The sequence below is a fragment of the Anoplopoma fimbria genome, chromosome 24 (genome assembly GCF_027596085.1).
Source record: "Anoplopoma fimbria isolate UVic2021 breed Golden Eagle Sablefish chromosome 24, Afim_UVic_2022, whole genome shotgun sequence".
NCBI classification, from domain to species: Eukaryota; Metazoa; Chordata; class Actinopteri; order Perciformes; family Anoplopomatidae; genus Anoplopoma; species Anoplopoma fimbria.
In genome coordinates, this window is record NC_072472.1 from 8,407,109 (window position 1) to 8,422,369 (window position 15,261).

Here is a 15,261-nt window from a genome sequence, read left to right on the forward strand (position 1 = left end):
TGTATAAATATATATTTAATTATTTAAAATAAAACGGAACAGAATTATAATAAAGTAGCACTAAAGAAAGACTAAAGTACAACTTTGGCATAATTTACTTATGAGTTTAATATTTTGATTTCTCATACTTTCTACTTCAACTGCACCTTCAGAGGAAACTTTTCTATTTTTTAGTCCACTTAAGTTGCATTTTACATAAAACAACATATAATATGTTTATAGGATATGATGCAGTATTATACTGCTAATAGAGCCAGGAGTACACAAATGATCTTACTTTGTAATGAAAACACATGATATTCTATTAGACACAGTTAAAGGAGCCTTTTGCTTTTGATGCTTTATACAATTTGCTGATAATAGTTTGTACTGTACTTTTATTTTAAATTTAAATACTTTTTCTTGTAATGTCTTTCAGATAGTGGTATTTCTACTTGTACTTTATTATTATGTATTATTATTATTTATTATTATGAATAATAATTGTATTATGTTCATTATTATTATTAATTAAATATTATCATCGTATTTGTTTGTATTATTGTTATTAATAATATCAATTTATTATTAAAGTATAATATAATTATTAAAGTATACTTATAACTATTAAAGTATAATTATTATAATTATTAAAGTATAATTAGTATAACTATTAATGTATAATTATTATAATAATTAAAGTATACTTATTATAACTATTAAAGTATAATTATTATAATTATTAAAGTATAATTATTATAACTATTAATGTTTAATTATTATAATTATTAAAGTATAATTAGTATACATATTAAAGTATAATTATTATAATTATTAAAGTATTTATTATTATTATTATTATTATTATTATTATTATTATTATTATTATTATTATTATTATTATTATTATTATTATCATATTGTCCCAGTTTTTTTGTAACATTTCAGTTTTTCTGTTTTGCATGGCTCAATAAAGTTTTTAAGGGGAGTGAAAAAATGGACTGACCCGGAAGCAGTCGCCACGCTGTGAGACACACGTGTTTTCCTGCTGCAGCAGCATGCACAGCGGTGGTGTGAGGAGATGTCTGTAGAGATGGTGGAGCTCTCCGTTAAAACACCGGAGCCGGTCCGACCGGCCGGAATCCTGCAACAGAACCGCGTCTTCCTCGACTTCTTCTGGGACTTGGCCAAACCAGATCAAGACGTCCGGCTCAAGGCGGTGGAGAACCTCATTCAGTACCTGAAAACCAACAACAAGGTGAGACAGATCACTGCCACTGAGTATCTGTACGTGAACGCAGCGTGGTGCTCCTCTGGAGTTAGGACAGTAACAGTAGTAGTTAGTAGTACTTACAGGTATAATGACAGCAGTGGTAATACTCTCCTAAAAGTAGTTATACCTGCATTCAGACTCTTACTAGGTAAAAGCATAAAAGTACTAGTATCACCATATACTCAAAGTACCAGAAGTAAAAGTAGCTTTACTCATTATGCAGAATGGCTCATTCCTGAATTATATATTTAATATAATTGGATTATTATTATTATTATTATTATTATTATTATTATTATTATTAATTACTTAACATACTGTTGTAGTTGTTTAATGTGTAATAAGATGTTATAATGTCTTAGTTAATTCATATTTTGTATTATTAATATGATTCTGGGAACCAACTCATGTAATCAAGTAAATGTAGTGAAGTTAAAAGTACAATATTTGTCTCTGAGAGGTGGTGGAGTAGAAATTTGTAAAAGTACAAGTATTTCATAATTGTACTTAAGTATAGTACTTGAGTAAATGTATTTGGTTACATTCCACCACAATACTATGACAGTATATATATATATACTATAACGAGTTGTATCCCTTACAAATACACGTCAGAGTATTTAATGTTGTAGTTTTTCCAATTTTAGATGATACTATAGGGTAGATTAGTAGTACAGTACTACTTCATATCATATAAACATGTCATGTTAATTTATGTAAAAGTAAAATGTAACTGTAGTGGAGCACCATGTAAGTTATTACAGTTATTATAAAGTAGCAGAAAATAGAAATATTCAAGTAAAGTACACAGATGTCAAAACTCTACTTCAGTACAGTACTTCAGTAAATGTACTTAGTGACATTCCACATCTGCTGGTTACTACAGCTGTAAAAGGGAAATAAAATATTTCCCTGTGAAATGTAATTAAAAATGAGCATTACATGGAAATACTCCTGTACAATATGTTGTTTTATAACATAAACTGTAAGTAATTCTGTAAACTATCTGAACCCTGTTATGAAACTAAAATGTATGCAGTGATATAATAGGTGTGCCCAAAATAAAAGAAGGTTTTACTTCATGCATCATGGCGTGTTGTTATATGTGCGCTGCAGGCAGATGAGTTGGAATACACCTTTAAGAGGCTGGTGGATGGACTGGCTCACACGCGAGAGGCTGCGAGACCTGGATTCAGCCTGGCTCTGGGACAGGTGAGTGGAGACGACTACCGAAACCAGTTTAACTGACTGGTATTTGTATCTGAAATGTATTTGTGACAAAATAATCTCAACTCAAAGCTCCACTTAGTGGCTTTTTCGGCGCTTTCACCCACATCTCCTGAGTCTTTACCTTAACTGGAGTTTTTTTTTTCTTCAGGTCTTAAGTGCATTTGAAGACGTCCCTTTGCAGAGTATACTCGACAAAATCAAAGAAAAGCACAATTTGCAGACAGTGAAAAAGGTGAGTGTTTTAATGTTTTATCTGTCGGCTTCAAAAGCTTCATGAATGGGCTCCTTATGTCGAGGTCCTCTCTTTGTTTTTTCAGAAACTTTTCAGAAATGCTACGTTTGGAAACTTGTTTGGCGTCCTCGCCCTTCATCAGTCAGGCCGCATCTCTAAAGTAAGTAGTCTACATGTGTTGTGGAACAATTAATCTTGAGCTGCAGACTCTAATGTGTGTGGAGGTTGTTGTGGTCTTTAAAGCTCTTGTCTTGTGTTTTATGAAGGAGCCGCAGGTGGTGCTGGGATGTGTGCAGCTCCTGCAGAGCCTCAGCGAACACAGACAACACCTGAGGGATCTGCCCACTAAGACCATGACGGACATCCTCAACGAGGTGACAACTGCTGCTCAGTCACACCTTTAATGATGCAGGGTTTTGATTTATTTTTTTACTTAGTCACTACAAAGAACTTTTACCTGGGTTACGAAACTGTATAAACTAAATATATATGTCCTGTCCGTCAGATCCCAGAGGAGGTTTTTGAGGAGGTCCTGCTCAGCGCCCTGCAAACTGACCTGGCATCAGCCTTCAGGACTCCGGAGCAGCTGCAGCTGCTGCTGGTAGCACTGCAGCGCTTTCCACAAACACTCAAACCCAAGAAACTCAAGAAGCTGCTGGGCTCCTCCACCATCATCAACGTCGACAACATCCCCAAGTAAGAACACTGTGATTGTACACCCAGATACGTCAGAAAACCAAAGACTCTAGTGTCTGGGCTCACATATTTATTTTGAGGCGCACACAGTTTAAAGGGTGTGTCAAAATCAATAAATATTCACTATATTTAGCAAGTCACACATGTGCTGAATTAATCTGGTTTACTACAGCAGTGTGAATCTAAATTAAACAGATTGTGTTCTGAATGAATTAAGTTTAAGTAATAATTACATAAAGATGCTGAGTTGTAAAAAGTCTGAATTCATGCTTTGTCAGGTCTGTCTGCAAGACTACAAGCAAACATTGTGAAAATGCTTGTGTTCTCAAAAGAGTTCACATCCATCGGGGCTATGCTATGCTAACATTTATAGCTGCTCCATTAACAGAATAACATAATCGAGGCATAAATATGGTAGTTATGTTCTTTTTTTATATAAATACATTTATAAACATAAATTGTCTTCCGGTGTCTATACTGCGATTTTAAATAGTTGAAGTCAAAACATTTAAATATGCATGTTTATTGGGGTCATTAACGTCTTTCCATTGACTTTTTATGTAATCGCGCCATATTAAAACATTTGCTTTGCGTTGGGCTGAATATACCATAACACATCCACTCGTTTGATCATTTTGTGTTCCAACGTTAATCAAAATGGATGCATTGGTTTCCTGCACTACACCTGCTGTGTGTAAAAATCTAAGCAACATGTGATGTTGTCTGGCAGGTTGACAGAGGTGTTGAAGATGGCGGCCCGCTCTGTGAAGAAGGATTGCGTCCTCCCAGCGGTGGTCCTGGACCTCCTGAAGCTCTCCCTGAAGGAAGACAGCTTCCAGCTCTTCTGGAATAACGCCATCATCAACGGCATGTTAAAGGAGCAGCCGGGGCCAGCTCAGTGAGTGAAACACCAGAATGGGAAATGTCTTAATGTTATATGTCTAATTGTCCGGTTCTAGGCCAATTTCAGAAATACTTTCTCCTAACATGTACCTTGTTGTTGTCCTGTTTGTCCAGTTTCCTGAGCTTCCGTCTGCTGGGCAGCGCCCTGCCTCTCCTGTCGTTAGCCCAGCTGAAGGAGGTGTTGTCTGGAGAGGTGATGGTGCACTACGGGGAGCATGTGGTGTCTGCTCAGGTCAGTGGGCTCGTCTGGTTATGAAAAACACTGTGCAAAGCCGCTGTCAGTTTTTACCCTAGCTGTCCAATCACAATGGAGGAAGGGCGGGAAGACGAAACCGTCATACGACAAATTCATGTAGGCTACAAGAGCTGAACAAAAACAACAATGGAGGAAAAATGCCATCCCTTCATCCATATTTTTTACTTCTGTTGATATTCAGTATCATAGCAACCAGAGGACACCAAAGCGCCCCAGCTAAAAAAACTGCTGCGCCCCATTGCTCTTCTGTGTTCTGCATTACACAATAAAAAAGTATTTAAATAGTTCTATAGTTTTAATGTTGTCCTTTTTAAAAGGCAATACTATACCTAATAATAACTCTTATTAATATAGCACTAAAATCAGGATAAATTGAAAAAACCATTATAAAAAAAGAATTGTCACTTGTATATCATCACCGCAGTGGAATATTAGTATGAACCCATTATATATGTTGAAAAGAGAAACTTAGAGCAGCAAGTGGTGAATATGACACAAATTCATCCATAAAGTATTAACTGATGAATAATATAAATCTTCTCCATCATGTTTCTCTCCCAGAAACCGGACCGCTTCAAGCTGGCTCCGGAGATGGACACCTACGTGTCGGACTTCCTGGAGGGCTGTCAGGACGCCGACAAACAGCTGGCGGTGATGGTGGGCTTCTCCTCGCTGTCCAACCAGGGCTACCCGGTGGTGCCGTCGGTGTGGAGGGTGGTGCAGCACCTCCAGCCTGCAGCTGTGCAGCAGTACGTGGATTGGCTGAAGAACATGTTCCTGCAGCCGCAGCTGGACAAGCTGCTGGACTTCAGCACTCGCAAGCAGAAGGACAATAAGGAGGGAAAGGAACAGTGAGTGTATCCAGATGTTGTGTTGTTTAGCAGCGTGTTTATGTGTGGATGGAAACTGGATGTAACTGTTGATTTTCCTTCCTTCAGGAAGGAGAACTCCATATTCCGCCTGAGGAGGTGGATTATTTCTCGGCTCTCCGCGATCATTGACAACCACCAAGTGAAGAAGCAGGAGGATCTCATCATGGGTGTGGCCAGGTGAGAACCTGCCACTAGTGGAGCAAAGTCAAATTCTCAGTGTTTGATGAAGAGAAGGCCATCAGCTGGTGTTTGTTTCTTTTCCAGATTTGTCTTCTTCCACGCGTTCTTCAGCGCCAAGAAGGCCTCGCCCAAAATCCAAGAGACGACCGGGACGCTGTCTGTCCCACTGGATGATAAAATCAGAGCAGTGCTTGTCAATTCTTTCTTTGGGTGAGAGATGAAAGCTTCTCCTCTGTTCTTGGACAGCTGCCTATGTCTGTCTATATCTATATATTTATATATTAGACTTCAAATAAACCACATCTCATGCATAATGACAAAAATGCTATTTCAACAATAATAAGTCACTGATGGCAGTTTTCTGTCTGAAAATCTGTATTGTTCACATCTTCACTTGCAAACCACAAAAGTAATGAAAATCTGATGTCATGCATCGAAACCCGTCAGCCAGAGTGGAACCCTGTTTTGTCCAAAGCCCAAAAGTTTTCCCATGTGTCTCGTGGTTTCACTGCTGCATCACTGACTCTCTGTCTGTCCGCCCTCCTCCAGACTCCTCCTGTCCATGCACCACCTGCCTCTGGCCGAGGACCCGGCCGAAGGCGCGGCAGTCAACCAAAAGCGCACACTGGGCGTCACGGCCGACGGCACCATGTGGATCTACCACCTGGTTCAGTACGCTGAACTGCTGCTGAGCCAGCCCAAAGTCGCCCCGAGCATCCAGCCCTTCAGCCCTGAGCAGAAACTGGCCTGGGACAGGTAGGACAACAGGATACAAGACAATACAATGGGATACAGCTTAATTCTTCCAGAATATCAAAGCCACCGTCATCATCATCGATGATCATGAATGTAGTCAAACGGGTTTAAGGGATAACTCAGTTTATTACAACTTAGTTCTTATTTTCGTACTTTTGGCCATCATTTATTTTATTATAATAACTCTGAACTCATTAAAGTGATTTTTGTTCAGTGATACTAAAGAGAATAAGTGAGAGTGTTTGATAGCTCTGGCTCTACATGTGTGTTCTTGCAGCATGCTGGAGTCGGTGGCAAACCTGAAGAAGAAAGCGAAGAAAGGCCCGACAGCAGAGAGCGGCGCGTTCCAGCAGCTCTTCCTGTTGGTCGGCATGCACCTCTTCAAGGTACAGCACACTACCAGAGCCGTGATTCTAGTAGTACTGTTGTTATTGCGAGGTACTGTTGGTAATTTCCGAGGAACAAAACACGGTTCGCTGACACAAAATCTTTCTCCCTGAAGGCCCCAGAAGAGCTGCTGGACATCATGAAGGACCTGCAGAGCTGTGTGGACAAAGCTCTGGAGAAGAAGGCAAAGAAGAAGAAGAAACAAGGTGAGGCCTCATGCATGATGATGATGATGATGATGATGATGATGATGCAACAGCTGCCTTTCACATTTGAATGTACAGGATTTCTTAATGATCTAAGTCACAAAATTCGTTTACAGAAGAGACAAACATGCCAGCCCCACTAACTAAGAAGCAAAGCTTGATTCTGTTAAAATTAGAAACAGCTGTTGCATGGTATGATTTCAGTGCTATGTTTGATAGGTGATGTAAAAACAACTGAAAAGGATTGGATTAAATGGGATAAACAGTAAAAATCGAGTTGCCTCAAGTGTTACAATGTGATCCAAGTGTGGAAGAGACTCCTGCGACCATAAATGACCTCCGGTTTTAGCATTTTCCGGCTCTCTGTTTTGGTTTTCCGCCTGAGTCAATGTACTTAGTAACGTTTGACTACTGGTTTATAAATCTGCCCCAAAGGGACCAGACAAAAATCACAAATACTGCTTTGAAGTGTACGAATGTGTGTTTGTTTTTTGTATTGGTGCAGCCACGGAGCAGGAGGAGGAGCCTGAGTGGGTGGAGGTGATGGTGGACATCCTGTTGTCCCTCCTGTCCCAGCCGAGCCGACATATCAGACAGGTCTGCAAAACGGTCTTCTCCTCCATCTGCCCCCATGTCACCGCAGCCGCCCTCACCGCCATCTTAGATGTAAGTAACACACGCAGGCTCAAAACGTGTCATCACTGATGTTTGTAAAAATGTTTTTACAGGTAGAAGTAAAAGATTGTATTACATAAACATCTTGTTGTATCAGTAAGAAATCAGGCAAATCACAAGGGGAAATTACTTTGTTTTTCTGGAGCTTTCAGCCAAACCCTCTGGCTTTCATCAGTAGCAGCAGGTCTCTTGTATAAACAGGCATCCAGCTGCCACTACAATCTGGATCAGATCACTATCATAATATGGACAGATGGGCAAAGTTCTCGTTTGCTAACAATGAAAGCTTTTAAAGTGATTGTACTCATGTGTGTTTGGGCTCTGTTTAGGTCCTGGATCCAGAGAAGGATGACGAGGAGGACGGTGCTGTGGTCGTCACGGACGACAACAAAGCCCAGAAGGATGATGATGAGGAGGAGATGGAGGTCAGTTCTTCTCCTGTTTATTCACAACGTGTGCTGCTGCATGTCTTGGCCAGGACTCTCTTGAAAAGGGGTTATTTAATCTCAGTGGGGCATATCCTGTTTACATAAAGTAAAAATAAATATATTTTTTTGTGATCTTGTCATTGACATAAACTTCTAGTTTTATGTCTTGTATTGTTTCATGATTTATTTTTTTAATGACTCATTTCACTTAATAAATGCGTCACTATTTGTTACACTTTGATTTTTGTACTAATTTAGAAAAAACATTTGCTATCCTAAAACGTTTGGTTATGGCTCTGATAGGATGACAAGTCAGACGGATCAGATGATGACTCTGATGAAGATGATGAAGCAATGGACGCGGAAGATGATGATGATGATGAAGAAGAGGATGAAGAGGAGGAGGTGGAAGAGGGAGAGGTGGACCAGAATTTCCGTGTGGAACTGATGAAGGTCTTGCAGCACCAGAATGCTCTGGTGGGTTTTCCAGGCCTGGTCTCATGTGGATTCTGTGATATGCCACATATTTATGCTCCGTAGTTATTACTCCCTGTCATTTTTTTTATTCTTCGGCCTATATTTAATGTTGTTTCAGGGCAGCATTTCATCAGTTGAACTGAGGTCCATTTTTGCAGCCGCTTATATGGATTGTATTGTTTGATATTGTAACACTACTAGATTCAATCAGTCTTGTCCTTGTCTCTTATGTAGAGATTTATTTTAAATGAGGTAAACAGGACAGCTTGTGTCAGATCCCAGTTCATATCGTGTTTAAGCCCTCTGTCATGCTGCATGTTCAGGCCACGGAGGAGGACGGCAGCAGTGATGAAGATCTGGATGATGACGCCATGATGGAGCTGGACAAGGGCCTCGCTGCGCTGTTCTCGGAGCAGAAGAAAAAGAGCCAGGCCAAGAAGGATGAAAAGACAAAAATACAGAAAGAGAAGACGCTGGTCCGAGACTTTAAGATCAAGGTAACTCATCCAGGACTTGTTAATACAGACCCAGAGTCTGATAAGAAGACAGATATCGGTTTCATCTCTGTGTAAAAAATACAAACTCCACCATCCCCAAAGCTGTATCTTGCTCACCCATTTGCCTTGTTGTAGGTGTTGGACCTGGTTGAAGTGTTCGTGGCCCGGCAGGCTGGCAGTCCGCTTGTTCTGGGTCTGGTGGAGCCTCTGCTCACCATCATCGACAGAGGAATGAGCTCCGGCAGCGAACAGCAGGAGCAGGACTTCCTCCGCCGAGCTGCAGATATCTTCAGGTAACGCACGTCAATCCCTCATAATGTTTGTTTCCCCCCCATTCTTTGTTTCTTTTTGTTTTCTTATTCTCTGCAAAATCTGCACTTCAGCCACCGAGTTGTAGTTCTGCGATATCAGGAATTTGATGTGGTGACAATATGTCCCACTTGGAGATATCAACAACTGGCAACATGGCCTCAAAGCCCACATCGCTGACATTTACATCTAAATCAAAATAAAAACATGTGTGATTTTATTTCATTTAATGTTTATTTTTTTAGGAACCAGCTGTGCAGGTCCAAGGTTTACTGCAGGACCGCCGGAGACAGACAGGGGGAGCTCCATGACCTGCTGGAAAAACTGATGACTAAAACTCAGAAACTGTCCGAATCGTCAGTCTGCCTCTACTACTTCAGGTACAACTAACTGCTTTAGTGACGGAGCTGAGAAATAAGTGATGGTAAACTCTCTCTCAAACAAAACAGAATTTATTTATAAGAGTTCATGGGTTTTTGACAATGATAGTTTCAATATTAAAACATATATAAATTGGGAATAAAAAGAATGAAAGTTATAGAATTTATCATTTAAATATGCGGTAAAAATCCATAATAAGATTTAAAAATGTTCTTACATGTGTTTTTTAAATTGAGCCAATAATGTATTAAAAACACTCTGGCTTAACAATATCAACCAGCATCTTAATGAGCAGAACAAGTTTGCTTATATGTCATGGACCTTAAATTGAGCTGTTAAATTGATGTTTTTCTTCTTTCCTCCAATATTAACTATTCATAGTTATCTATTAACAGAGATAAAAACTGTATAATTCAGACTCCAAATGTATTATTTAAGAGACCCTCGATCATTATTGAACCACATCACCAAGTGGGCTCTAAATATTGAGTTAGACTAGACTAACCTTCGATTTCTACTGGGAAGTTTGAAGAATAGCTTCTTTTGGCCGTACACATCATCTGTGCCTCGAGTTTATTTTGTATTTTACTGATGTTCAAACTGTCCTCGCAGTGCATCTCTGTACGTGGTGAAAGTGCTGCGAGGAGCTCCACCTGCTGAAGCCAAAGAGGAGCAGACCGCCGACGGGGCTGCAGCAAATGACGTATGTTTACACACACATTGATTCGTTTGTTACCTCGTTCATTCACCGCTTGATTTCACCCATCCAAACCTCCTTGCAGTGGGGGGGCTGCTTTGTTTAGATCGCTAGACAGTAGTATCATTTTTTAATGATGCATCTACATCTCTCGTGTTGAGTCCAGCTTTGCAGCAGAAAAAACCCCAAGTCTCTTCAAGTCATTTACTGGGTCAGGAAGTGGGTCAGTCCTGGATTACTCGTCCCTCTTGTGTGTCTTCCTCACAAAGACTTCCTGTTTGCTTTGTTTAGCAATATGTCATATTCAGACATATTATAATAAGTTCCAGCTTCTTAAATGCAAGTATTAAGGACTGTTTGTTGGACGAAACGAGACATTTGAAGACGTCACTTTGGGCTCTAGGAAATCATGATGGATATTTTATATACAAAGTTAGAAAATAATCAACCGATTAATGCAAATAATTATTAATTGCAGCACAAATCTGTCAGAAAGAGATCCCAGAAGTCCTCTCAGTTCAGTTATCTCACACATATTTCCACAGTTAGCTATACCACCATACCTTTTCAGAAGCATTGTGTCCTCAGATGTATCACTATAGGGGGTGTTTGGTTATACATTATATTACTAATCGATGGATTAAAATATTGACCTGATAATGGTGCTTCTTGTAAAGTTAAGGAATCACAAAGATTATTCAAATTCATCCTGAGAGGGACATGAATGTTTGCACCTTATTTCATTTTATTCAAGGTCATTGTGTCACCCTTGTGGTAGCGCTAGAGGAAAACTCTAGAACTCTAGAAAAAATGTTTGTACAAAATTTCATGACATTGGAATAAAAAAAAACACTTTTTACTGCTGTGTGTTTGTGTGCAGGTGAGTTTCATGGGCAACGTGGATGTGGATCGGGTCTCCGCCATCTTCAGGGACGCCCTGGGCTCCTTCATGGGGAAGAGGAAGAGCCCTCTGACCGCTCAGATGTTCACAGACTTGTTCACCAGGTTCCCCGTGAGTGCAGCGTCACATCTCATCAGTTAGTTCATGCCTAACAAGCAGTATCTAATGCAGCTTGTGTGTTTATATTGACAGGTTTTGTGTGTGAAGCTGTTGGATACCATTGTGCAGCACATCACATCTGGAGTCAGAGTACACCAACAGGTATAGGAGACCCTCCTTCCTCCATTTATTACAGGCTCTTTGTACTGCTTAGTTTATGTGTATGCTCCTGCTGATGGACATTGTGTGTGTGTTTAGGGCCAAGCGTGTGTGTTGGTGTTGCGGGCGATGCAGAGCAGGGAGGTTCAGCAGCTGCTGAGCGGCGCTCCATGGACGGAGCTCTGTGTGACGGTCTTGGGTCAGCTGGCGACGGTGAGTCAACACAGCTTTCCATCACAGTCCTGAGATGCATCATTAGGTTTACACTCAGCATGAGCTGCGTCTGTGATCACTGAGATGCATCGGTTTATTTAGCATACACACTTTCTTTCCCTCTTGATGCTCTTAATTGTTGTTTTCAGTCACTTTTTTGTTTCAATTACTGTTGTGGTTGTTTGACGGTTTGTCTCTAAGCTTATAGAATATGATGCATTGCTACTGATTAAACTCCCCAACAGTAAATAAAGGAGTTAAAAAGAGCACATCCCTAAACATCTATAACAGTAACATGCAACATACACATTAATGCAGGGGTAACATTTATTCAGAAACATTTACTGCACAGTGACTTTTATTTGAAGGACTTTAGGTACATTTCGCTGATTATGCGTATACATTATACTGTATCATATCTATCAAATAAGAGGTGGATGGCAATTCCTTGATCAGCTGATGATAATGCCAATATGGATTAACAGTCTAAAGCCAGTGTCTGTTTTTTCCTCTCAGAGTCTTCAGCTGGTCGGTCCAACTGAGAGCAAGGTGGTGAAGGAGAGAGTGTTGAAAACCCTGGAGCTCTGTCAGTTCCTGGTCAAGCACGTTCTCCAGCAGGTAGGTGTGGTACGCAAGTGTGAGCGTTGACTCATAAGAGAGGGAAGCGTTGATGTGGCTTCAGTCCAGACTCACGTCCTTTGCTTCTGCTGCCTGCACTGTGTAGAAGCTGACTGTGGACCTGGAGCCCCTTCAGACGTCCCTGCAGTCCCTGACCAGCAACATCGCCTTCAAGAAGACCGGCAAGCTGGAGGACACCTACTGGGCCGTGGTGAAACACTTTGGTGTCATGTGAGTAATTGTGGTGTGAACTCATGCAATGTGTGGGTTTGTTTGTGTGCACATAAGAAACAAGGTCAAAGGGAGAAATGAGGTTACGCAGGTAATAGTCAGGTTTCTGTTAGACCCTCAGATTCGTGACCTGACCTGCCAGACGGTTTGTTAAAAAGAACCATCTTTTAAGCCGTCGTCAACTGTTTGGAAAACGGCAGGCAATTAAGGGGGGAAAAAAAACTGGCAGGTGATTGGATGAACCATCTGTCAATCAACCAACAGAAGCCAGTTTCCATTGAGAGAAAAGCCGTCATTTGCCAGTATAGAATTACACTCACTTTCACAGCATCTATGCTAACTTAATCAGGAACTGCCGTTGTTTTTTTGAACAAACAGTTGCCTCTTCGAGTTGCGTCACACACCTAAGCACAACCGGTAGCTGCCAATAGCTCCTCACAGGATGCTGATTGGTCCATGCTCTGGCTATCCTGACACAAACGCATTACTTGAAGCCAGACAATATTCTATTCAGATCCATGCAGCGGGTCAGTAATCAGATTTCCTCCCTACCTCCTCACAAAATGTGGGGACCATAGCTCACTTATTTTAACCAGATTTACTGAACATGACAGTTTAGAAACGCGCTTGACAGAACTTCAAGAAAAAATACATAAGACAATTTGAAAGGTCTGCACACTGACTCATGCAGGAAATATTGAAGCACAGTTGACTCGCCAAAGTGTCCGAGCATTAAATCACATTTCTCTCACAAGTCACAGTGTGCAGGCTTTTCAGTTTGTCTTAACTCGTATTACAATACTATGATTCTATTTCCAGTCTTTTTTTTCCTCTCTTACTTTTTAAGTGTGTTCGAGTATTGTGTTTGGTGCATTTACAGACAGCTTCTGTTTTACAGCAGGCAATTGTCATTTTTAGTTTTTATTCAGACTGTGAATTTAAGTATTTTGAATACAAGGATACAATCTATATGTGCTCTGCTGTCACACCCATACGGTCACATACATGTATACATATAAGAAGCTCTTTAGAAACCCAGTTATGTGTATACATGACCAGGAAATTGATGTTCTCCAGGAGAAAGCTATCTGGGGAAATCAGGCTTCTCTAAACCTCTAACCCAGATTATGTAAACCAGGTTTCTCATTAACGTAAGAAAAATGTGATAGTAAACCTTAAAGTTACTTAAGGGCACAAACACGTACCCAGTGGACCTAATGCAAGAATATTTTTGTATTTTTATATGAACCTCCTTTTACTTTTAGTCTTCTAGTTGTAGAAGCCACTTAAGAACAAATCTACTTGTTCAGTTCATTGTCTCCTAGTAACACTAGTGTATCGTCATTGTACAGCAGTAATTATTTTAAATCACTATTCAGTCAATTAGAATAATATAACCAATAAATAAACACAACTCCGTACAAAATGTTAAGAGTAGATTGCTTCAGCACGTGATATGTGCATCGGAGCCTCCATGTTGACCTCGCATGTGTTCATGTTCACGTTCACAGAAAACCAAAAGTTGAAAAGACGAAGCCTGAGAAGGAGGCCAACCAACAGCAACTTCCCAAGAAGAAGAAAGGTTTTCTGCCAGAAACAAAGAAGCGTAAAAAGCGCAACATTCCGATCTTAGAGCCGGCAGCGGCGGCAGCAGCAGCGGAACAGTTGGCATCAAGAGACAAACCGGGCGCGGACAAAGGACAAGGCAAAAAGAAATACGACAAGAAAACAAAACCGAAGCGACCGGCCGATGGCGCCGCGGCTTCTCAGCCCAACCCGGCCAAGAAGAGCAAGACTGAGAGCAAGAAGGACAAGAAGAAGAATAAGAAACCCAAACAGAAGAAAGAGGGAGGAGGCCAAACGTAAAGTGGACACTGCTAGTCAAATGTTGATTTCTTTTTAAAGAGGCTGTGTTTTCATCTGTTCATTTTTCTATTTACTCGGCTGTCAATTCAGTGTGGACAATATGTTGGTATGTTTCAATATGAGGTATTGTAATACATAATGAATACTTTAGAAGTGTGGGATATGAATTTTGATGGATTATTTTTCTAATGAGTGACGGCTGTTGATTAGGAAAAAATAATGTCTACCACAATAAATTCATTTCTCCTCTGGGAATTTATCACAACTCTGTTGCAGCTTTGTTATTCAGCATTAATAGGAAAGAAACATTGAGCAAAATGAAACGACTAGGTGAGCGTTCATCATCACTTCTTAAAACCATGTGATGATTTTGAATCTTTTTTTAGGTTCATAAGTCAACTGTCGTAGCATTTAAAAAAACAACAACAAAGGAGGTCGAACTATAACATTATATTTTATTACATTTTAACTTTTTCTCTGAAAATTCCAGGATCAATCTCCAGTTTGCAGATACCTCCCACATTTTCCAGGAAAACTTTCCATCTACTACGGGGTTAAGAAAAATAAATTATACAGCTTAGCTTTATACTAACGTAGCAAAAACCAAGCAAAACGTAATCATTGTTGACCATAAAATTTACGAAACTGCTTTACTATTCGCAAACAACTTATTCGTATTGCTTAATTCCACATCCAGCAGTTCCAGAGCAACCTGATTATTCATTAAGAGTTGCGTTTCC

The 15,261-nt window shown here is 40.1% G+C and overlaps 1 protein-coding gene across 1 annotated transcript; it reads left to right on the forward strand.

The window, feature by feature from the left end:
- The first annotated feature begins 998 nt into the window (after positions 1–998).
- mybbp1a (MYB binding protein (P160) 1a) lies at positions 999–14,786 on the forward strand. Its single transcript, XM_054625421.1, has 27 exons — positions 999–1,237; positions 2,369–2,464; positions 2,631–2,714; positions 2,800–2,874; positions 2,981–3,088; positions 3,220–3,410; positions 4,141–4,308; positions 4,428–4,545; positions 5,131–5,420; positions 5,508–5,618; positions 5,706–5,831; positions 6,171–6,377; positions 6,655–6,763; positions 6,880–6,970; positions 7,476–7,636; positions 7,975–8,070; positions 8,377–8,550; positions 8,874–9,047; positions 9,183–9,340; positions 9,602–9,736; positions 10,350–10,440; positions 11,315–11,446; positions 11,528–11,596; positions 11,693–11,806; positions 12,323–12,424; positions 12,531–12,655; positions 14,167–14,786. The coding sequence occupies exons 1-27, from the start codon at positions 1,061–1,063 to the stop codon at positions 14,519–14,521; spliced, it is 3,837 nt and encodes a 1,278-aa protein (XP_054481396.1). The 5' UTR covers positions 999–1,060; the 3' UTR covers positions 14,522–14,786.
- The last annotated feature ends 475 nt before the right edge of the window (positions 14,787–15,261 follow it).

Bases quoted from the DNA above. Each gene is read 5' to 3' on its own strand.
- mybbp1a (XM_054625421.1), top strand. From the start codon at position 1,061: ATGTCTGTAGAGATGGTGGAGCTCTCCGTTAAAACACCGGAGCCGGTC. The intron at 3,411-4,140 runs GTAAGAACACTG...GTTGTCTGGCAG, and splicing joins AACGTCGACAACATCCCCAA to GTTGACAGAGGTGTTGAAGA. The intron at 9,737-10,349 runs GTACAACTAACT...CTGTCCTCGCAG, and splicing joins GTCTGCCTCTACTACTTCAG to TGCATCTCTGTACGTGGTGA.